The sequence below is a fragment of the Aphelocoma coerulescens genome, chromosome 1A (genome assembly GCF_041296385.1).
Source record: "Aphelocoma coerulescens isolate FSJ_1873_10779 chromosome 1A, UR_Acoe_1.0, whole genome shotgun sequence".
NCBI classification, from domain to species: Eukaryota; Metazoa; Chordata; class Aves; order Passeriformes; family Corvidae; genus Aphelocoma; species Aphelocoma coerulescens.
The window spans coordinates 76,777,221-76,801,506 of NC_091014.1; the positions used below are offsets into that span (position 1 = coordinate 76,777,221).

The 24,286-nt window shown below is 40.1% G+C and overlaps 1 protein-coding gene across 2 annotated transcripts in view; it reads right to left on the reverse strand.

Moving 5' to 3' along the window:
• Positions 1 to 24,286, reverse strand: part of DERA (deoxyribose-phosphate aldolase) — a 47,944-nt gene that overhangs the window by 20,764 nt on the left and 2,894 nt on the right. The window contains exons 2-7 of one of the 2 annotated variants that reach the window (XM_069003566.1): positions 19,090 to 19,187; positions 16,412 to 16,559; positions 15,642 to 15,737; positions 13,531 to 13,665; positions 7,245 to 7,373; positions 3,481 to 4,787 (exon numbers count right to left, since the gene is read on the reverse strand). In XM_069003566.1, the coding sequence (XP_068859667.1) occupies positions 4,723 to 4,787; positions 7,245 to 7,373; positions 13,531 to 13,665; positions 15,642 to 15,737; positions 16,412 to 16,559; positions 19,090 to 19,187 (671 nt within the window). In that variant the 3' untranslated portion in view covers positions 3,481 to 4,722. Of the gene's footprint in view, positions 1 to 3,480; positions 4,788 to 7,244; positions 7,374 to 13,530; positions 13,666 to 15,641; positions 15,738 to 16,411; positions 16,560 to 19,089; positions 19,188 to 24,286 lie in introns of those variants that run through there. The other variant, XM_069003565.1, reaches the window with a different exon arrangement.

A 24,286-nucleotide genomic window follows, 5' to 3' on the forward strand; every position in this document is an offset into this window, starting at 1 on the left:
AGAAGTTTTAACGCAAATCTAACAAGTTATTTAACATAGAAACAAGGTTTCATTCATGGAGAAAATTAACCCAACAGGGGTGCTTTCTCACCTCTCTGCATCACTTGTTATAAATTGAAAGTATACCATTTAGATATTCCATAATTAACATGTTTTGGAAAGATCTCGAATATCAGCAAAAGTGAAGTGCTATTCAGGCACTGAGGATAATTTGCTAATAGAAGGCTGACCCCTCTCAGCAGTGTGCTACTCTGTCAGTACCTGCCCACTCACTGCAACCTGCTATTTCACAACCAGTTCCAGAGGTTGAAGCATAAAGAATAGCCACTTTCTTAAAGGTCAAGGAGCAGAAATCAGCGTTCAAACCCTTCTCCTCACAGAGAAGGACAAGCCTGGGATTTCCAAGGAGCTGTCACACTCCTGGCCCCTCCACAGCTCCACTTTGCTCAGTGCAGGGAGAACACCAAAGCACGACAGAATAGGCGTACGGGAAACACGACAAAACTCTCCCATTTGGAAGAACATTTTGGGAAGAGTGCCACGAGAATGGCTGAAGGAAGGGGACCTCCCTGCTGCTCCTGTCTCCTGCAGTACACAAAGCATCAGCCTGGAGCTCTGCCGGCTCCCACCACCACTGCCACTCCCAGGGTTGGCTGTACAGGAAATCATAGCCAGCAGCTCCCGCCAGAAAATTTCCAGACCTTCTCTTGCTCCATTTCCCAATTTGAATCGTGACCAAGGGTATTTCATCTTCATGCACAAGCACAAAAAATTTCTACCTTCTATCGAGAGGAACACATTTCTGTTGATATCTTAATTTACTAAGCCTCACAGAGGCTCTACAAAAAGTGCAAATGTTAATTTTACACACAGAAAACCAGAGAGGCAAGGAGAGCTGCCAAAAGTGATGACATGCTGGAAGTCATTCTGCAACCTCAAACCCATCTTCTGGCTTCCTGATTTGGTGCTCTTCTGGTGAGAAGTGCTTGGAAATAGCAGAGTTTCTATTTGTAAGTGGGGATGGTTGAGGGAGAAAGTCAAGTGGTGGTGTGGGTAACACAAAATCAAACAAACAGGTACAGAGCTGACAAGTCATCTGTTTTACACTGGTATTTCCTCTTTGACTTCATTGGAGGGTGTTTATTCTTATTTTCTGGTTACAGGAGAATACCATTAATAGAACAGACCTTGCAGAAAATTAGCAGAGTTGCCAGGCATCCTGCTCTGACAAATAGGAATGGCCCCCGACAAAGATCTCCCCTCAGATATGGCTGTGCAGGCAGGCACAGCTCAGTAAGCACATAAATAAATGCATAACAAAATGCGCCACTGCATGCACGTCTGGGTTTTAAACAAACTGCAAACAAATGAGGCTTCACTGCATGCACTCTAACTCTCTTCTCACTTCACAGACTCTTTGTATCTTTATTTTTCCCCCAACATCTTTGTTTCTCTTAAGTATTACTTCTGCCCTCTACTTTACCCATGCAGGGTTCTGTTGACTCAACTGGAAAGACTTTTCATGAGAGCCTGCCCTAGCCTGTCTCAATCAGTTTCCACTCCTTCACTTCTGATTCCCTACACATATATTACCGAGTTCCAGACAGATTTTTAAGTCTCATTTCACATTCCTTCAAGGTCTGCTTTACTCAAGCCCCACTTTTTTTTTTTTTTTTTTTTTTTTTTTTGCTACTAGTCTTTGTACGGCCTCTCATCAGTAATTCAAACCTGAGGATATTGTGATTGCATTGTTGGAACTTTTCAACTCCAAGCTTATCTATCACGCCTACATTATTTCCAGTGATTAGCTGCAGTATCACTGTTAAGCTTGTAGGCAATTACCTCATTTAAGGGAGCATCCTTGTAGTGCCTTACTGAACATGCTGTTATCTGCATTTTCATACTGCCAGCTTTTTCATTTCTCCCCATTCTGTACCTGAACAAATGAAGTCACTTGGTTCTGTACCAACCTCTTTTAGGCTGATTGTATTTAAAGATACTCCATCTTTTGATCTTACTGCTAATTCAAAAACTTTCTTAGTCCATGATACCATTCAAACATTTGAGACAGACTGTCACACTGCACCTCGGTTTTCCGCAGTGTGTTTTGAGCTTGTTCTTTGCACTAAACTTTCAGTGATGTTAACTAGAGCTTTGAAGATGCAGAACAACCACAGACTATGCAGAATGCAGGACATCTGCTGCAGCAGACAGGGAAGTGATCAACTCCCAACATAATTCCACAGCAACAGTCACTGTCCTGATAAGCCCCTTAAGCAGCCAACTGCAACCACTTCTGCATTCAGGACAGTGACCAAGAAAGCCTTAGTCACCAGTCACTAAGTACTTACCCCACACACTCCTAAGAGTAAGGACTCACTGACTTGCCCCCAGCCCCATACTGGACCTGCAGACCAGAGCTTAACATGGCCTGTCACCCTGGAGAGTATTCAGAGACAGCTCACACCCACAGACAGGAGCTGCTTCCAGAAGAAGACAGACACATGTTGCCCCTGATTTCTGATGGATGTTTTACAGGTAGAGTGTACCCTTTACAGAAACACCGTCAACTCAGTACAGTTGGTTGTATTTCAGGCAAGTAAAACAAGAGACAAATCGAAATTTTGTTTCATCTGTGTTACCAAGCCTCCTCCCTTGGCTTGCCTTTCATTTGGAAATGCTCTGGGCTCTAGTAACTGACTGACTTAGTATCAAAATACAGCTGAACTTGCAGACACATAATTAAACCAACACATAATACAACTCACATGCTACTGATGAGGAACCCCTGACTTTTGGGGTGAGCACAAGACTTAAAGCCAGAAACTCACAACTGATCTCAGTTTGACTTTTGTCTCTTACTATCTTTGTCTCATATTTCACAAGGTAATTTTAAGATTTACTCTGCTAAGGTCAGTATGTGCTTTAAAGACATAAAATACTAACTGCCAAGTATTATTACTTATTCAGTAGTCTTGTTTCCTACGTTAGCTGCATGTGAGCAAAGCATGCCTTGCTTTTCAGTCAATTTTGCTAGTTTGGTTTCCTTGGTCTCTCATTTTTCATGGAACAGTCACTTGGGAGAAGTTTTGGTTTGTGGTGGTCCATATCCAGCAGGAGGAAGTCAGCCCTTGCACTCAGATGACTGCTAGCATGTTTACAGCCACACCACATAACCCTGCTCAGAAAAAATCTTTGCAAGAAAGTGCTCAGAACAACAACAGCTATTGGCATCTTAGAGTTTGTCTTCCCTTACATTAACCCCAGTATAAAAACTTTATTTAGAGCTGAGGTAAAAGCTTTGTGCAGACTGGCATTATTTTGCAACGTTCCAAACCCTCTCTCTCTCTCTCTCTCTCCTGTGAGCTGCAACACAAAGCTTTTCCTTGCTGTTTGGCTATGTTACTTCTGTTCACTTTGGGATCAACAGCATCAAAGGATCTAAAACCATTTCTTCTCACTTATTTAATGCCTTTTAATTTTCCCCTGCTCATCAGAGACCTTATTGCTTCCACAGGCTTCTGCTACTTCTTGCAGGATTTTTTGTGCTACAGACTTTAGAAGTTGGTTTGTTTTAGCACTAACTCATTCCCTTTAAATTCAATGTTTACATTAGTCAGTATCTCGACATACAATTTATTTGACTAATTGTTTAATGACATATGAAAAAATTTTTTGAAACCCATACATTAGGAGAGCTGCAGAAGAACATACATCACTTTTCCCTGTTCTTTACACAGGTCCTTGTTTAGATATATATAAAGACAACAAGTATCTTTCACATGTCACTGCTGTGCTTCCTTAGCTTCCCAAAGTGTGGCATAAAAGGAGCAGTTTTCACAGTCAAAATGACACAGATCAAGTTTTCACTTTTAAAGTACTTTTACTTAATCACTTCCTCCACCTCTTTCCTAGTCTGCATGTCTTAATGATTATGAATTGTTACACAGTACAGTAAAGACTTTGTAATAAGGTAATACAGTTTTCCAGAATAAAAATCCTACATCTGAGCAAAATATGCAATTAAGTCATCAACAGCTTTACTGAAGTATTCCTTTCCCACGGCAAGTTCATCCTTCCCTTCCTGGTCTGCCTTCCTTGGCTGTTTCTGATATCTTTGTCAAGAAACAGAAGTTAAAAAATGTCCACCTTTCACTCTATGTACAAGAACTCTTTAAAGATGAAGAAATCCACAATAGTAACAACTAGCATGGGAGAGTCAGGCACCCATCTCTGTTCCTTAGGACTGTTTATTCCAAGAGACTACTTAGGCACAGACTTGAGTGTCTCCTGTAGAAATGGATGTGACTCACACAAGGATACACCAGACACTGAACACCACTAATCACTGTACTCTCTGTCCCAAAGCAGAGTCACAAATGCAGTCAGTTTTCTTGAGAAGCTCATGCACTCAAACCTGCATGAGGACTTGAAGAAGCACAAGAAATGGCAGTGGATGCTCTAAACCAAAGACCCAAAATTCCCTGATTCAGTGCTAGGCATTTGTCCTGGTCAGCTTTCCAAAAACTGCTCCTTTGGCAGTGGGACAGAGCCACTGCTGTGTAATGCTCCCTGCCAGCATGTCCTCCTCAGCACTGCAGAGGTTATTCTTGCCAGGTGAGTCACTGTCCTTAGAGGGATGTCAGCCTCTTTCACTCAGAAACAGCTTCTTAAACATTCCCGAAGAATTTATGGCATGTCAGTCAGTTGGTAAAGGCATGGTTAAAAGAATTTAAGATAACTGTGTGCCTCCTCCCAGTCTGATGTTGTCGTCCTTACGGACTTCACTAGAGAAGGAAGAAAAAGTAGCCATGGAGAATTATTTCAGAGGCAACAGCAGTCAGGAGCCACCGACTCAGAGGCAAATTATAGATACAATATGCTGGCTGCAACACCTCTGTTGTTGCAAAACTGTTGGGATCAACAGCATCAAAGGATCTAAAACCATTTCTTCTCATTTATTTAATGCCTTTTAATTTTCCCCTGCTCATCAGAGACCTTATTGCTTCCACAGGCTTCTGCTACTTCTTGCAGGATTTTTTGTGCTACAGACTTTAGAAGTTGGTTTGTTTTAGCACTAACTCGTTCCCTTTAAATTCAATGTTTACATTAGTCAGTATCTCGACATACAATTTATTTGACTAATTGTTTAATGACCTATGAAAAAAATTTTTGAAACCCATATATTAGGAGAGCTGCAGAAGAACATACATCACTTTTCCCTGTTCTTTACACAGGTCCTTGTGTAGATATATATAAAGACAACAAGTTTTGTGCTTCAGGACCTTGGTGAATGTGTGCATGCTCAGCAAGGCAATGCAAACATCTGTAACCCCAGGATTCTGTGCTCCCCACGTGGCTGACATCATGGATAGTGAAGTGAGAGCAGTTTAAGGACTGCACACCACATCCTCAGTTGCACTGATACAACTGCATGCAAAGCAAGGCTGGAAACCAGATTATTGAGGTTGTGACCATTAAAAAAAACCCCCTAAAACACTGCCAACCAATCAAAAACCACATAGCAAACTAGTTAACCCTTTTTTTGGAATAATTTTCAACTGTAACTCTTTGAAAACTCAGCTTACAATGAAGTATGGGAAGCACTTCTAACAGCACAGCTGAAGGAGCTGTATGTTGCTGTAAAGGACAGGAGCAACTGGTCAGAGGCAGCAAAAACTTCTAAAGCCAGTGTTGCATTGAATCCACTATACTATGGATTGACTTCCTCCCCAAAATGATACAAATATACAAACAAAACAAAAATTCAGCTGGAATTTGGAGGCTCTCAGCAGTTCTGACGAGTTGGAGTCTGAAAACCTGGCCCTCACTGCATGTATGTAGAGAACAAATAATTCTTATTTTTATGCCTAACCACAAAGAAAAAGCAAAAGACTGAAATAAGGAAATTACTGGATATATTCAGATGGATAAGTATCTTGTAAAATGAATAACTAGGCAAGGAAAATCATTAACAATAGAGCCATCTGCTGTATTTCAAAAAAACTACACCAGCAAAATTCTGAAAATGGTAAAATGCTTTACAAGCTGAATTTTTCACTACTCAGTGGTACAAAAAGTGATCATAATGATTAGTGCATAAGTTTAAATAACAGGAAATGTGTATTTCTTACACCTCTTCTAATTAAAAGCAATATTTAGTGGCATAATACTGATCCTCTATGTCTAATGATACTAATTGACATTGTAGGTAGGCTTGTTACAAGCCTGGAATCTCCATTCCACTTGAATCAGATAAGCACAGAATTGTGTACAGAGACAGTGAGGTCAGCAGCAAGCTGAATATTTATTTAAATACTGCCAAGACACTTGATGACGTTTTTCTTGCTTTAAAGCAAGAATTTCAAGTAAGTTCTTACTTTAAAGTAAGAATTTCAAGTCTGAAGAAAAAAAAAAAAGTTGAAAAAAAAAAATCAACCCCAAAAGTGAGGAGAAGTTTAGAAAACAGACTAACCCAAGTGGTTCTTACCATATCTTTACACTTCTAGAAATAAACCTGAGGAACCCTCTTTCAAGCACAGTGGGAAAAGCAAGTGCCTTGAAGCCAATTCCAAGTTTGCATCTCCAACACAGCACTAAAACACGGAACTAAAATCCTGGTTAAACTAGGAGAAATTGTACCAGCACAGCCCCAAAGCTGCAGAGAGAGAATATACTGCTGAAAATCTGGGCTCAAATGGGTGCTAAGCTGTGCAAAAAAGTCACACCTACAAAGCACACAGAGCCCCTGGAAACTCTGCCCTGTTCACTGGAAGGTTGGTTCCCTGAGCTGCATTCTCTGAAGTGGTTAGAAGAAGTGATCACAAACCAAAAATGAGAGCTGTTGGCATGAATCTTCACAGGGAAGTGCCCCTTGCACTTAAAACAAGCTTGTGAGCCATCTACCTACAACATTTCTGTAGGGCACCACAATTGCTTCCATAAGTACGTCTGCCCCAAATGTCTCTGTTAAATATTCTGATCAAATCAGATGTTTGACAACGAATTTTACTTGTTCCTACAACCCTTGCCATTCAGCAATTTGTTACTTAACATTTCATGCAGCTTTTGTAGGTTATGCAAAATGACTGACACTTCATGACTCCACCTGCAACTTCAGTAATTGCTACGCAAGTTTTTTCTACTATCGACAAAACCAAACTTCCACGACTAGAAACTTTTAAGCCTCATAAATAATAGAGCAAAGGCATTCTTAGCTTAAAAGGAAAACCAGGTGCATTTACCTGCCATCATAGCTATCATACTGGCTTTGTAGACATTAGCAAGGGACCCCAGTTCACCAGTAGCCAAGATGGTTTTCATGTGAGCTTCTCCACAGGCCGCACGGCACAGACGGATCTCCTCGTAGAGACCTGGGGATAAAAGCATGTGGAAATGATCAAAGTTGCCTGAGAGATATTTTCAAGCATGGCTGTAATTTCCACTTCTGGATTAATTTCCAATCTTATAATTAGTCGTAGCACTCAAGAACTTAAGTTTTGTAAGTTCAATAAATTACATGACTGGAGGTAATTAGCAACGCCGTGCAGTTTCAGACTTTACCTAATAGCTATTAATGTCTGTTCTCTCAAAACTACAAATGTGAGCAGTGTAGCAAATACCCATGAATACATCAGGAGTAAAAAATGCTATGGTAGTAAAGATTGGTCTTAAACCAGCTTTTCCAGCAGTAAATATGGTAGTACATTGAATCAGTACTCAGAGATAGTTACGTCTTCCTGTGCACCTGGTCAGCAAAAACCTCCCATCCTTCCTGGTAAAATTCAGCAGCGCTCCCACAAAAGTTTAAACACAGGGAGGCTAAAAGAGCTAGAAATTAATGAAGCACTGCTGTCAGAAGTTGGCTGCTTGGGGATGTTTAAGATTGCTCCAGTGTGAGGAGAAAAGCAGGTCTTACAGTGCACAGTCACCATTTCTGGATTGTGAATTTAAAAAACAAAGTTGCAGAAGAAACAAACAGGATGCTCTGCAAGAGGGTCCTTTTCACGAACACATAATCAAAAAGTTCTTTGACAGAGAAGAGGGCTAGAATACAGCTTTAAATAGGTCCTGCTAAAACAGCCCAGACTATAAAGACTCATTTCTTTCAGCAATATGAGACTTCTTTTCCTCTCTGCCCTTAAGTGAGACCTGGAAGGGTCGAGCAGGGTTTGCCAGCTGTGGTAGGGCCCACATCCAACTGATGCCATCAGCACACCAGGGTGTCCAGGGCTGGAATTGCTGGCATGGCCTTCTGAGACATGCTGCACACATTAGCACACAACTGGCTAATGCACTTAGCAAGTCCCTTTATAGGCACCAGGCTTCACCTTGTTTCTTGCTGTGTACCAAAGGTGTGAATTAATCAGTACTAGCATGCAGTCTAACATGTTTTATTGATCAATTGATGATGCTCCAGAAACCTACATCAAGTCAAGGCTCAAAAAGGAAACACAAAGGACCTGTGCTATCTTTTTGTGCATTTAATAACCCTGCTCATGTTAGATCCAAATGAAATCTCTTTTTGTGGAGCGACTCTTTCCTGAAGCTTTTGAAAACCCAGAGAAAGCAGCTTTCTTGTTTTTCTAGTTTCAGTAACAAGAGGAGAAAGTTTTCCCTACCTTTGAGATACACCACCAAATGTGTCAAAATAAAATCAACAAAATGTACATTTAGGTTGGATTCCATGAAAAGAAATTACATCCTCACAGCTGTTGTTCCCTGGCACTGCAGCTTCAGCACCCTGCCTGTAGTTGGAAGGTACTTTCACATGCAATTAGCATCAAGCTGGTTTGAACAGGCTCACTACCTGCCAGCACACATCATCCCACGGACAGGAACAACTCAGGATCCTCAATCATCCGTGTCTATCAGGTTAGATGAGGTGGAGGAGAAGTGGGCACACTTTAATGGGGCAGGTGTGTAGGTAAGAAATGCTGTTCTTTATTCAGAGACCAATTATTGCAGACAATAGCTGACATTCATAGGGCCTTTTCAACCCCACAGTAAAAGTACAGATAGAAATGCAACTACATCTGGGACAGCAAATTAAGCAAAGCATCTCATTCCCCATGCAAGCTGGAACTGCTTTGATACAGAACAAGTGTAAAAACTCCTACTCCTTTCAAAAATAAAAAGAGAAGTTTCAGTCCTCAGTCAGATTTAAATCAAGGCACAAATAATGGGATTATCCTGAAACTCTTGGGCAAATGTCTGTAGTGTGGGTAGAGTTAATCTCAGTTGAAAATGTACTCAGTGTTTCAAGGAGTCCTGGGCTTCCTGTGGGACAGCCTGTGCTGCCAGAAAGTCCAACACTTAACAACTCAGTTCCCTCAAGCTGAAGAGCAATAGGATCAAAGCTGGATGCTACAAATCCAGGAATATCTGTGACCTGGGCAGAACACCAGCAGCTGCCACAGCAGACACAGCTTCTCTGGTTAGCAGCACTGGCACAAAGATTTTGGTCAAAAAACTCTATCACAGGAAACCCTGCAGGCATATTTTCAACTGGGAGCTAAGAACACCATGAAGAGGTTGCAAGAGATTTTCTTTTTGACTCATAAAACAAAGGGAAAAAAAAAAAAGAAAAAGCTCTCAAAGCAAATGGCCAGTACTCTGCAGCACCTCGAACAAAGCACCAATATTATCCCTTCTAAAAGCAGTCTAAATCTTAAGCCAGGGGAAAAACACCAAAAAGCAAAAAAACCCAAGAAAACCCAAACCAATAAACCCACAAAAAAATCCCCAAAGCAAGCCAATCTACATAGAATATACTTGGTGCTCATTAATATAGTGTGCAATAGCTCTACTGACTTAGCTGTTAAAATGGATGTGACATAAGAACTCTTCTACTTTGCATCACTTGAGATACCTGACAGCTTTAATGAACTTTAGATCTGCTTTTACTGCATGCATTTACAGAAGTCAGAAGAATTCAGATTTTTTAGGGGAAAAAAAAATGCTTTCATAGCTGTGGTTTTAATTTCACTGTTACAAAACACAAGAGTTGGAAGCTTTTTTTGTAGCTTTCCTAACACTGTAAATATTTAGTACATTATATTGAATTTTAGCAGCTGTTAAATACATCAAAGAAAAGGTTCCTTCCCCATATCCATTTCCCAAGCAAACATCCCTGAAAATTTCTGCTGGCCATAATCTGGACTAGATTGTCTAATGGTCTGTTTCTTTGGTATAATACATTAGTCCTAAAAATCACAAAATAAAGGGGATAATCTGTATCTCCTACAAAGGAAATGAAAATATTAAAGGAGGAAAAAACCACACTGCTTAGTTTTTTTATGAAATAGCTCTTCTTCATAAATGTGGTGATAAAATCACTTTTTTTAAAAAAACCTCAATTTTTTGGTGTTTTTATCTAGTCAGTCACAGTGACTGATGTTAGGGGTAGGAGTTGTGATGAGAAGATGTTTCGGTTTCTGTTAGCCCAAAAGATCAAGGTAATTGTGATGGGAAAGTGGAGAATGAGCTGGAGCCCCTTCTGTCTGGCATGTTAATGGCAGGTTTGTTAACAAAATGACAAGCACAAGGCTATCAGCACAACACTGCTCCCCCAGTTCTGCTCTCAGGCACATATGTGCAACTCCAGGCTCCAGTGACTCGCGTGGAGCTGGAAACAGAGCCTGGCTTCAGGAGCCTGAGGTGCTGCTGACAACACGAGACAGAAATTGTGCAGCCAGGCTTGGAGATCCCAAGGCAGTCTGCACATCCAGGAATGGTAAATCCAACTACAGCATCCCTGAACAACACGTGGAGTCTTCTCCAAGCCTCTGGAGCAGGGAGTGTGTTTTGCCCATGCTGTTTATGAAGTATGTAGCACAAAATAGGGTCCCAATCCCTGATCAAAGCCTCTAAACTCACATCTGAAAGATCAGCAGAAGTGAAAAGCAGTTTTCATAGTGAGGTTATACCTAATGTGTATCATGGATGAAGCCATGCTCAAATTTCTTAAAATATAACGTTTTCCCTTTTCTTACAGGAAAATTCAATTGCCATGGAGCAAATGATGGGATAGCAATGCTCCTGAAGCCACTGACAGTGTAGCATGTCCAGGTGTTTGCTAAAAGCTGTGAAATTAGCACCAACATTACTGCACCCCACACAACTTCAGGAGGTACAGCAAATATTGACAACAGGGGGGAAAAAGGAATCATAAATAGATACAGTTTCTTTCAACAATTTGTTGGTTACCTTGATCACTCCTCACATAAAGACTCCACAATCTGTGTCTAAAGGAAGTATCCAAATTGATAATTTTAAGCTTAACCCATACTTTGTCAAGTAATACAAGACAATAGCTGAGTAAACGACTTTGAAGTAGTATTGCTTTAAAAGCTAAAAGGTTATAAAAGGTATGTAAATTCATAAACTTACATCTCATTTAATGTTATTTTCTGATGTAATTTAGCTGTCCAATAAAGCTGCTTTCATATTCAGCATTATTTAAAAGGTCTTAACAATTACTTCACAAAGATTTGGAAAATACATTCTGAGTGTCATAGAGAGCTCCAGCAATATTCAAGAACTGCTTTAAAATAACTTGACATAATTGCACATACACTAAAATATTTAATAACCAAACAAGCCTTTGAAGCAAATCACAAAGCAACACTATTCTATTGTGGTGACCCCAATTATTGCACAGGCTGCAAGAGAAGCTAAAAATGAACAGTAAGATAAAGCACTCTACCACATAGGGGTTTTTTTTTCAGTAACTTCTTAAGTTGTGAAGACTGTCAGCATAAGAAAATACCCATAAAAGTATATTATTATTACTACTACTGTTAGCATAAGTTATAATAGAACTGCAAGGCAGCTTTAGCTGATGAAGCACCTTGAACACAGGCACAGGTACTGCACTAGACTTCTTAATTTTATGTAATATAGGGATTTAGCCTAAAAAAAACCTTCTCCATCTCTTCTTCTAGATTCCTTAGAAGTACTTTATAGATTATTCTGTATTATCCCCAATCACACAGGTAACATATCTATAGCTAAACAGGAAGACAGAATACTAGATTTTCACCAAAGTATTCAGATCACCTAATGAAACAGTTTTTTGTTTTTAATAGGAAAGTTAAATATTGCAATTTTTCACCCTGTGGCCTCACGATCTCTATGGCAAGTAAATTCTGTTCCTGAAGGAGCTTTTTTTCAAGATCATGTCAATGTGTGTCACAAACAGATTCACTTTAATGAATAAACATAGAGAAATCATTTGGAAATAATTTTAATTCTGCCATCAGTGAAAAAAAAAAATCTAAGCCATGCCAAAATAAGGAGGGCTTTCAACCTTGTCATGACATCAGCTCTGGATAAAAGAATATGCACACCAAATTAAAAGCCATCCTTAATTTACTTATTTAGTAAACTGACACCTTTATATCACATCCATCACTGCTATGTCTGTGTACTCCTCCCTTGTAATTTGTGACCACAAAAAGCCATTCATCTCCCATGCAGAGAAAGCTAACAATGTATGTCCAGTTCATTTCAGTCACCATACTAACTCTCTCTCTGGATCCAAGCCCTGTATTTCTCCTCTGAGTTCTCCTTCATATAATCCTTCAAGCAATATAACTAAGACCAAAAGTATGGAGATTGCAAATGCTACAAAAGAGGTCAAGATATTACAGCAAGGAAACCAGTCCTGAAGACACAGATGCAGAAATATGTGGGTTTTCTGGTTCAATTCTAACTGTTAATTGAAGGAAGACCAAAATCAGAAAACATGATCTATTACCATGATGACTGTTATTTCCTTAAATAAAGTCAGGTACCAGGGGTCCATTAAAAAGTCTTCCAAGCAAATAGGATATTATGGCACTGCATTACACAGCTAAATGGAAAATTCATTCCAAGACAATGATGTCTCTACCTTCACATGGAGATTAGTTATAGGAGCACTGTCAGCACTTAAGGCAAACCATTCACAGTACATTAAGGAGGCAATTAGAGCAAAAACCATCTTCAGCATTATTGTTCTTACTAATTAGTAGTAGTCTACAGACACCAGAACATCAATAATGATACGAATAGTCAATTTGTACCCTCAATTTTCAGGAAAAAGAAAACAACTAAAACACATATTTTCATCAAGAATTGAAACATGTATATTTAACAAGGTATCATCTACATTAGCAGCCCCTTGGGCTTTCTAGCAAAACTGTTCAAATAATTAGGCTTTTACTTGCTGGTTTTTTTTTTAATGCTATACACAAAATCCTCTAAAGGCACGAAGGGAACAGACCTTGATTTTCAAACCACAAAGTCATTCTGCCTGCCCAGCCTGAAACAACTTCCAACAGCATTCCTCTCAGAAAACACAACCCTTTGTCATAAATTAACTAAACAGTTTTTATTTAGCTCAGAGCCCCAGATTATCAGTTACTCTGAGGGGAGGAACCAAATTCTTCAAGGACTGATGGAGAGATTTGGGGAAGAGACAAAGACAGACCCTGCACACGCACATAGAAAGGTTTAGGGTCCTTGCCAAAGGAACTTTCTACTTACCTTCCCACTGGCCAGTCAGCACCAGACTCCTGCTAATGACAATGTCAATCTCTCGGGCCCCATATTCCACTGCCAGCCTTATTTCAGTCAGTTTGGCCTCTAGAGGAGTTTGTCCAGATGGAAACCCAGCAGCCACTAGAATGAAATGAGTGCAGGTAAAAGGAAGAAATGTTTTACAAATGTGTTGAAGTTTTATAAATTGACTATTGCAGATACAAAAATGCTGCTAGCAAGGATTTTCTTGCTATTTTCTAAGTCCATGAGAGACTTTTCTCTCTCACAGAAGAGGTAGCAGGGAAGGTAAACAACCAAGCCAGCTGCAACCTTGAAAAGTCTTGTTTATGGTAGAGTAGAAAAATATTTTGACAATGGATGTTTTAGGATTTTAGCCAATCACCCCCAAGGGGTGGCTGGTCCTTTGTCCAATTAGACTATGAAGAAAAAAGTCTCTAAAAGAGTTTGTAAAATAATTAAATGAATAAATCTTGCTGGACAATTCCTGCCTGCTGGATCTTCTTCTCCTCCTCCTCCCTATGGCTGCAGGACACAGTGATATACCCTAGGGCCCAGGCCTGTGGTAATAGACCATAAAATTGAAAATACCTCTAATACACCAAAAAGTTTGAAAGTTATTCTTTTTTTTAATCCCTGCCGTGATTCAAACAATCTAAAGGCACCTCATCCTACCCTCTCTTCATCCACAAGTATTAGCTCTACCCTCAAAAACCAACGTCCAGTAAGGTAAGTACACCTTGAGAAAAGATTTTTCACGTGCCTTAATATTTTCCAGAACAGCCTCCATAAAAGCACAGTATCTATTGCTTCCAGAAGAATTGAGCAAACAAGGAGTGAATTCAGACATGAAGCAATACATACATTTTAAACTTTTCTCCAATTCTTTTAAGTAGCATCTCGAGTTAAATCATAATAATATTGTTTAATGGTTAAATCACAGTATAGCAAAAATTGCTTTCAATGAGTTCTGTTTAAGATTATGTTTATTATGTTTGAGTACAAAACCCAGAGGTAACTTTGGAAATGGGAAAAATAATGGCTTTGTCAGAGATTGTCTTTCTCTCTGACACAGAAATGCATTTAGGATGTATTTTTACCCTACACAACGAAACGAACAAAAAAACTCACATTAGCATTAAACACCTGATCTAACTTCAAAGTCTGCCCCTGCTTTGAGCAGGAGGTTGGATCAGATGACATCCAGGGCTCCCTTCCCAGCTGAGTAATTCTTTGATTCTACTTCTTGCTTACCGCACATTCAGAACTTGTCTGTCGTGTGTGGTGACGGGAGAAGAGCTGGCACCGCTGGATTTGGAAGTGAAAGTCCTGGACCTGTGGGCTGCTCTGCAGGCAACAACCCCTGGCTCTGCACACAGCCTCCCTGAAGTCAGCCTGTGGGATGTGCTGGTTTTGGCTGGGACAGAGCTGTCCTCATAGGAGCTGGTGTGGGGCTGTGTTTTGGATTTGTGCAGGAAACAGTGCTGGTTCCACAGGGATGTTTTGGTAACTGCAGAGTAGTGGCAGCACAGAGTCAAGGCCTTTTCTTGGCAAGTGGGCTGGGAGTGCACAAAAAAGCTGCTCTGATCAGAAATTTTCTCACTTTTACTCTTCCAATTCTCTTTTGTCCCATCCTGGAAGTGGGTGTATGAGCCAGTGGCCATGTGGTACATAGTTGCTGGCCTGGGCTAAACCTTGACACAGCATTACCCTTAAAAGCCAAACATGATAGGGAAAATACACCTTTGTTAGAACTCCTACCATCATCATCATGTGCTTAGTGTATACTGATACTTGTCCAACACTCTATCTCAATTTCTTCTGTCCAGGGGAGAAAAACACAGATATATTTTTAAGCTCTTTGAAGAGCTTCCAGCAAAACAGACGTGGCATTCCTGATAAGCTTGAAGTTGAAAAACAGCTAAAGATTGTACCAGAAGAAAATCCTCCTTCCATTCCCTTCCTTCCACGTGTTACCTTTGCACCTTACTCCCTTTTCACCTTACTGCCTGACACAAAAGCAACTCCAGACTTCTGGATTTTTCTACGTATTTTATAACATCAAATTATTTAATGGGATATTTTCAAATAAAGCTTACCTGAAGCTACTGGTATGTTACAGCCAACAGCCTTTAGGGTGTTCACAGCATCAGAGACTCTTGCAGGATACACACAAACTGCTCCAACAGTGATACCTGCAAAAGCCACAGTTCCCTTTTTCATACAGAGACTTCAACCTTCTCCAGTGCAATCCCTACCATGAGCACTGTCCTCACCTCCCACGCCTGTGTTCTCACAAGGACCTTAAGCACCACACCAGGGATGTCTGTTATACTGCTCAAATGGTTCAGGTAATTCTCATACTGTTTCCTCCCTTATGTTCCTTCACCTGACCCTGGGAGCAAGCCTGCATTAGCAGGAGTTAAACTCCAAGATTTTTATCAACAGACTCACAGTTTAGTGCCAACACACACAGCTAAGACATGCTTGATCAGCGAATTGCTGCAAGAGAAACTGCACTGCCAAGCTCTGCTCTTACTTGTGGAGCCAGACTGAGCCCAGCAGCAACTGAGCAGTCTTTATGTTAATGCAGCCCTACTGCATTTCTAGCTAAAAGGCTCTTCTCTCAAACTCTCAGATAACTGACCTCATATTTTATACTTCAACTGTCGGAAGAGTTCATAAATCCAAGTTTTAAAAAAAGACTGATCTTTGATACTTCATGTATATGGTTTTAATCAGAGGCCTGATTCCCCTTCGGTCCACATGACTTTAATCAGTGGACCAATGCCCTCTCCAAAAAGCGAGAAAATACTGAGGAAATGCAGACGTTTTCTCTACAAAATACACACCCCAAAACCTACCATACCTTTATCATGCATGTCCAAGGCTTTGAGCAGATCCTCTCTGATAGGGTGCTTTGCTTTAAAGCACAGCCTTTGAACATTTGAAGGAGTATCATCTCCTGAGAGAGTGGTGAGGTCTATGCAGGTGACAGCTTTCAGCAGCCAAGCCACCTGCAAAGGGAACAAAGCAAGGAATGGAGCAGTTCTGCTTGCACATCCAAAGCCAAACTGCCTTAGAAGATGCAGGAATCAGAAGCCTGGCTCTCACTCTGACAATGAGGACATGGACAGGATGTAACACGGAGGATAAGCAAACAATGGCTTAGGATAGACAGGGTTGGGGGGTATTTGTTCATGTCTTCAGCAGTATCTAATGATACAGAAAGGATCCACTTTCTTTTGTGTGAACCAGGAATAAAAAATATCTGTAATTTTGGTGCAAAAGAAACCCCCAAAGGCAAGAGGTAAGCAACAAGGTTAAAGCGCTCTTGAGATGGAAATGCTACAGAATTTTAAAAGACTTCTTAATCAAAGAATGGAGCAGAAGTGTAACTAAAAATTTTATGAGCTTTTTTTTTGCTGAACAAAAATTGAGCCTAAGACATTATTTTGAAATATCTGTTGAAGGTCTTCCAGAAAATGCTCATTTCCAGTGATGGCTTCACTCAAAGCTGACTTCTCTTACAGGGCACTTGTACAGGGCGAGAGTTTGCAATGGCAAAGTCCAGCTGAGTCCATAAAGCCCCTCTCTGACACGGTTTGTCAGCATAGGCAGCAGAGCTTGTTTCCACATGGAGGTATTAACTCTGCACATCTTCCACAGCCAGCCAGCCTACACAGCTTTCACACTTGGCTGATGGGAGTCTCCTTCTGGAACCTGCAGTAAATGTTACATGGAAACCTGTTTGGGGGTGACTGAATGGGGTAATGAACCATCACTGGCCTCTGTTAGTCTAAGCCTGACTGATTGTTTCTGGTTTCTCCTTTCATCCTATAATACTTTGAAAAGGTTTTTCCCTTGAAATGGTTTTTGTTACTTTTATTTGGATTTTTTTTATCCTCTGTTCGAGGGAATTTTTGTCTCCTCTCTTATGACATGAATCATAAAGTCACCAAGACAGATGTAGTCAGGGGGTTTCAAGAACTGGTACAAATGTCAGGTTTTTAGAGAAGGTTTTTCTAATGTGTATTTTGGGAAACAGGCTGCAGAACTTGAATCTGTGATGCTCCTTACATTCCAACACGTACAGGTTCAACATCATCTCTGTTAAGTAAACAGCACATGACTGCCCTGCAGTGACAGTGTTCAAACACAGGAGAGATTCTTCTGACACCTTTCAAAGTAAAACCTCACTCGAGTACTGGTGTTTCTACACAGAAGAGGGGAGAAGTGTTAGGAATAAACATCTGTCCTCCAGCTGCGTTGTGGGAGTGACACTAAATCCCTCTCTTTCCAATGATTCTCTGTAATCAAAGCATGTGGCTCTCTCTTTGTTATTTATATGGCAACCTCAGTCAAAAAAGAGTTACTTTTTACATTACTGCACCTGCAGTATCTGAGGACAGCCAAGGTTATGGAACACCATCTGGACCTTCTCACTGATGCTATTTCCCAGCTCAGAGCCACTGGACTGATAAACTTGGTATCAAGTAACTTTTTATGCATAAGGAACTCTAAAAAAATGCTGAGCTGGTGTCTAAATTTCCTCCGTTTATCTCCATTTTTTAAATTTAATCATAACACACAAAGCACAAATTCACAGGAAGGAAAAACAGGCAGGAAACTTTCTTCTATCACCTTCCAGTAGGATCTTCCACCTACATCAAATTATCATCAAACTGTAATCCCAAGATCGGTGCTCATTACGAACACAGCCTCAGCCACTCCAGATGTCAACTATTTTGAACAACTTTTTTAAGGATTAAGTGTAATTAAACGATTCTTGCTTTGTTCTGTTACACTCTGTTACTCTTAAGATTGATTCTTCATCATCTCCTTCCTCCTGCTTCCAGGTTTTCAGCTACTGCTGCACACAAACAACTTGTTCAGTGTGCAGAGGGGAGGCATCCCAAGCACTGCTTGCAGAACAGCTGCTTGGTGAATGAAGAAACAGTTTGTCTTTTTATAGTGAGATGGACAATAACCAACCATTTACCTTATCTCAGCAGCTGAAAAGTCAGTCCTCCTAACATTAGTGGGATCCTTCTCCCCACCAAATGCCATAGCCAGTCAGGATTTTTGAATTTTAGGTAAAAACTAGTTAAGCAATGAAATTGCACACGTTGAGAATGTTTAAGCAAAGAAAAATCATCCAGGTAGGTCAAACTTGACAGGGACCATGATCATATCTTACAGCTTTAAAATTAAAAAATAAGAAGGCAGCATGCAGAGAAGTCTGTCTGGGAAACAGAATAAATGTGGAGGGATAGTAATATACAATTTAATCCACTCATGAATAAAGATGACTTAAATCCATTTGCGGTTTTGCCAGTCATGAGTTATAAGGTTTTTAACTTGTTTGGATAAATGCGTCACCTTATTCCATCCCATCATCATCAAATACAAATTACTAAAATAAGACATGGACAAGCACATCTTTTAAGTTTACATGTATCTTGAAAAAAATTCAATATTACAGCTGCAGAGGGAGAGTGACTGCTTTAAAAATGCAGGACCAGAATGCATAAGAAGAGCACTTACTTGCCAATTACCTTTCACAGTTTTCCATTTTTTAATTTGTTCTGCATGCCTCACCACTGCAGGTCGATTCACATACACTTTTGAGATCCAGCCAAGTTCTGGGGGGAGAAACAAAGAAAAAAGTCTGTCTCAAGTATTTCTGTGTTTTAATATTTGGTGTGGTACTTCAGAAGAATGTTGTAGAAAGTTTGGAACCTCTGAAGAGCACGTTGTGCTTTCACGTCCTTCTAAGGTCTTGTGTACTAATCACCAGCCCAAAATAGCCTTAACTTCTGTTAGGGGGTGATCTGTAAACTGGGTACTTCACACAGCATGTTTAGTGTGCCATTACAAGTGAATTAACTAAGTGCTGATGAGAGAGAGACACCGTGTTGCTAGCCCTGGACTGAGAAGTTTATTATACAGGTAGCATGAAAAAAACCCAAAAACCTCCAAAACAGCCTTCTGCCATTGCTTGATCACTTACTTGTAGATTCCAGAATTCCCAAAGAGTAGAAGATGCTCAACATGTACTACAATAATGAAACTGTCTAGAGCCAGAAGAACCAAATACTGGCCACTGCTTAACAAAGGCTAACTGACTGGTAAAGGAGAACTGAGGGTTCAGGCTCTTGAATCCTTACATTTCTGCTTGGTATGAAAAATCCAGAGTGTAATTTTTAATATTAACATACACAAACTGCTCATGAGAGTACAGAGAAAAAAGAAATCGGAATGTCTTTAAAATCTCTCACATCCCAAAACATAAATAATTCTTCTAAATACTAATCATGCAAGCATTCCATGAAAACAGTCTGAAAATAACATCAACAATCATTAACCACCAATCATCAGCAAATCACCACCATCAATCATCAAATATCATCATCAGTTAAGGTCAGAATATGGACATGGGCATAGACAGATACTAGGAGATAATAATTCTGGGGGACTGAATTTATTAAGAGCATGTCACTCTATGAATCTTCTTTACTATGCTGTTAAATTGCATTTCCCTCAAGTATATTGATTAAAAAAAACGTTTAAAACTTAAAAAAAAAAAAAAAGCTGGTAGACAAAATCACTAATTTCGTACAGAAATCTTATTTTTCTTTTCTCTTCCTACTGGATAGCTTTAACAGCAAAAAAAAAAAAGATGTAGAGAACTAATACACTAGCCAAAGCATGTGCAAATAAAAGCTTGTTTTCCTACACTTACAAAAAGCTGCAGATAAACCAACTTAGGGTAAAGATGACTCGGTGGAAATGCAGGACAACATGAAACAGCTGAACAAAATCTTGTTCTGAGCATAGTGAGCTACTGTGCTACCACCATCCTACCACCACATACAAGCTATTAGTGAGCAGTACCCACAAGGTCAAAGTGTTGGCTAAAAGCAGGAAAAACAAACCAGTGAAGGAATTTCAAAGGGATCCTAAGGAATGCATGGATTTCTTTAAGAGTTTAGCATCAGACTCACTGTATGGCAACAAGGAGAAGGGGGAGCCCGGAAAGTTGCAGACCAGTCACACAACAAACCCTTGTTACTTCTGTCCACTTTCAAAGCCACAGGTTTTTCCATTCTGGCCCCAAAGCAGGAAGCTCAGCTGACTTGTAGAGAGCAGCTGAGAAAAGCCATTGCTACAAAAACTGTGGCTAGAACTTTCCTCCTTTTTTGCCTATCAGCAGGCACATAGGATATATCTGACAAAGTCCACAGAGGAGGAAAACACACATAAATAAATAAATAAATAGAGGAAGGACACACAAACTCTGCATTACGATTCTTCTACTCCCTGCCAAGTGCTGAGGTAGCACCATTTAACCATAATCCCATTTATTATAATAACTTTTGAACCCTACTGGGTGCACAGTGACCTTTCAGCCCTTCTGGAAAATGTGATAAAACCAAAGGAAGCAGTTTAGAAGAGGAACCCAGCTTCTCCCTCTCTAATAAGGATCCTTTCAGTTGGTCTGCTCTAACCCATTCCTTCTACATTTTTGAAGACAACCAAGAAAACCAACTAATAATTGATTTATAAAAACAATTCTTTGGGAGAATATGAAGACAGCATCCAGCTTGTTAGATAGGGAAAATTCAAGTTGGAGATGAAAATTTAAATGAAAGGACATAAATTTCACCCATGAGTGGGTTAAATCTTTATTAGCCATTGTTTGTAGAGGATTCAATCTGATACAGCTGCTTTATCTACCCCAGCTGACTCGAGCATCCTGACTCAGGTCTATGCAATCTTTTTAGGGTGTAGAGCCCTGCACACTAGAGCAGCTTAAAGGAAATAGTCAACTACAAAGTCATCTGGAGAAAGGAAAAAAAAAAAGGAAAAAGAAAATTCATAATGGGACAAAAGCTGTGAAAGCAGAGTGGAAGTGGAAATGAGCTACTACTTTTGCACTGCCTGAAGCCCCCTGTGAAAGTCACCAAACATCAGCAGATCAGCAGCTGACTGCATGTTCTTTGCAAATATGACAAAATCCATTGATTTAAGCCCTTTTCACGAACACACTTTGCCCTCTGTTTTCAGTAACTCAACACTAGTCACAAAGGTAGCTGACACATGGCAATCAGTAATGTCTAATATCTAATTTTTGTGCATGGGATGCAAGATTCCCTGAAAGACCACAGAATTTGGATCTGCAAGTATTTTTTTGAGTGTGGGAACTCAAACCACAGTGCACAGCACAGGCAGGGAATTTAAAAAAACAAGGAAATAATTTAATAAAAAATCAGAACTCCATCCTTTCTGCACAACCTAACGTGAGACATGATGTAGCTTATTACAGGAAATAAAATGGTGCAATAAAAGTGGCACAGCAAGGAAGGACAAAGGTTCTGGTAACATGCAGCAGCAGATGGAGACTTCCATATAACACAGACCTTTTATTCAAGCCCATTCCTACATTAATTAAAGCAATGGGTAAGTGAAAACAAATATGTCTCAGCATAATCGTCTCTAAATAGACTATCAAAGTTTGCCATGTGAAGTCTCACCAAATCTTCAGATCTAAGTGCCTTTATTCAGAAAAATCACTCACAACTCCGGCTTTTCTCTTTTTTTTTTCGTTAAAAATCAGAATAAAACTATTTTTTGAAATAGAACTGACTGCCTTTGGATTCTCCCCCTCCCTCGCTCCCCCAAGCTTTATGATTTAGTATCTGGCTAAGGAAAACTGTATTTAATTAGGCTCATTAACCTTGCAGTGTGAACACGTCTTTTTTTTTTTTTTTAAATAAGTCATCTGCTAGTCATCTGCACAGTCATGTGGCTTCAGGGATAAAAGTAATTAAAGCAGTTACACTACAGCTAATTAGCCAATATTCTGTAACCAATCTTCTAGTTTACTTTTTTCTCTGAAGACATTTGAGAAATTCATATTCCATTTCCTAACAGGAAATTCATCTCCTCTCTTTGAAGAGCATGAATCCAAAAATACCGAGCATTTCCTCAGAAAACAATAAATAAAACCACTTCATTAGGATAATTACATAAATATCTATGGTTCCTAACACATTCCTCATAAAACAGACTAAGCTTTACAGAAGATTTAAAAAAACGTGTTGATGGCATCCCTTCAGATGGTGAAACAGAAAGCCCAAGAATGCCTGAGGCGGTAGTTTCACAAGCATTTTAAGGCAGCACCGTTCCCAAAAGAAGCTGCCCCCCTCAACTGGTTATTTCATTTTGTGTGCCAGAGACAGCATGTGTGCTCCTGCTCTTACCATGAGCACATGATAAAACGGGGAAGGGAAGTGATGAAAGCTGTTATTTCGGGAGAAGAGACTGAAACTGCGTCCTGAGCCTTCCGTGGAGAAATGAGGAGTTCAGCTGGACACAGGCTGACCCCAGCTGGCCATGCAGAGCTGAGCAAAGCCACCGAAGGGAGAGAAAAGGCTTTGGGATCAGCTCTTGTTACAGCTGTTTTACTACGGGGTTTATTCAGTTTTGTCAAGACAGAAGCTGTAGTTATTTTTCCGTAGTGACACTTGATATGGACCAATAGATCCATATTTTCACGTGGGTCTTCTTTTATATGACAGAAGTTCAGCCTCCAAGTCAGCAGCATTCAGACACTCGAAGCAGGACATCAAAGCATGAGCCCTGAACTAGAAACCAGCTCTGCTGTCCTGTGACATCAGTGAAATCACACAGTGTTTTCCACAGATCACACAAAATGGCTCACGGGATCCTCCTCCAAAGCACTTTGGAAACCACTGACAAGCCTTTCCCCAGACAGTACGATGCAGAACATCAGGACCTGGCTTCCTGTAGGTCCAAGTCCCCTGTTGTTCCCTCTCTTCTTCCCTGGCTTAAGACATGTCCTCATCCCAAAAACCCAGCTGTCCTGATATGGTACTTACAACCACGAGTAAAACAGGACTCTGTTACTTGCATAAAGGACAAAACAAAACAGTTGCAATGAAAATTCATGTAATTGCTGATCTGTACCTGCCTTTCCCTCACCAAAAGAACTGATTTGGTCACTCCACCCAGTGCCTTACTTATTTCCAAGGCATCTACCTGTCCTTCAAATTTGATTAAAATTACCCAGCAGATTCAAAAGGTGTTAGAACAATGAAGAACCAGAGCCACAGCAGAGGCTAAAAACAGCTATTAATATATTAGAACAGAATTAATGCTGTCTTGAAAGGGGATGTAACACTTCATTATCTAAATGCCACTTAGCAACAGGCTAGCTCTCACATGTAGATGGCCCAGAAATACCAACTACAATTAAAAATATCAATTGAAACATAATGAATGTATTTTTGGCCCTTCAGCTAGAGGGTCTGAGCAACACATAGATAATGGGGTTTTTTTTTAGAATCCAAGAACATTGCAAAACAACTGCAATTAATTACTCATTACTCAGAATACACACATATGTGTGTGTGTGTGTGTGTATATATATTCAGACATTCATAGACACACAGAGGTAATAAAACATATAATCATAGACTAGTTTGTGTTGGAAGATCTCTGAAGATCATTTGTGCAACCTGCTGTGCAATGCAGCATCGGCTCTGAGGTCAGACCAGGCTGCTGGGAGCTCTACTCAGGTGGGTTTTGAGAGTCCCCAAGGATAGAGATTGCACAGCCTCTCTGGGCCCAACCTGTCCTAGCACCTGATTGTTCTGCACCACGTTTTCCCTTATATCCAGTGTGAACTTTTCTGCCTCAGGACCCCTAAAGCCCACTT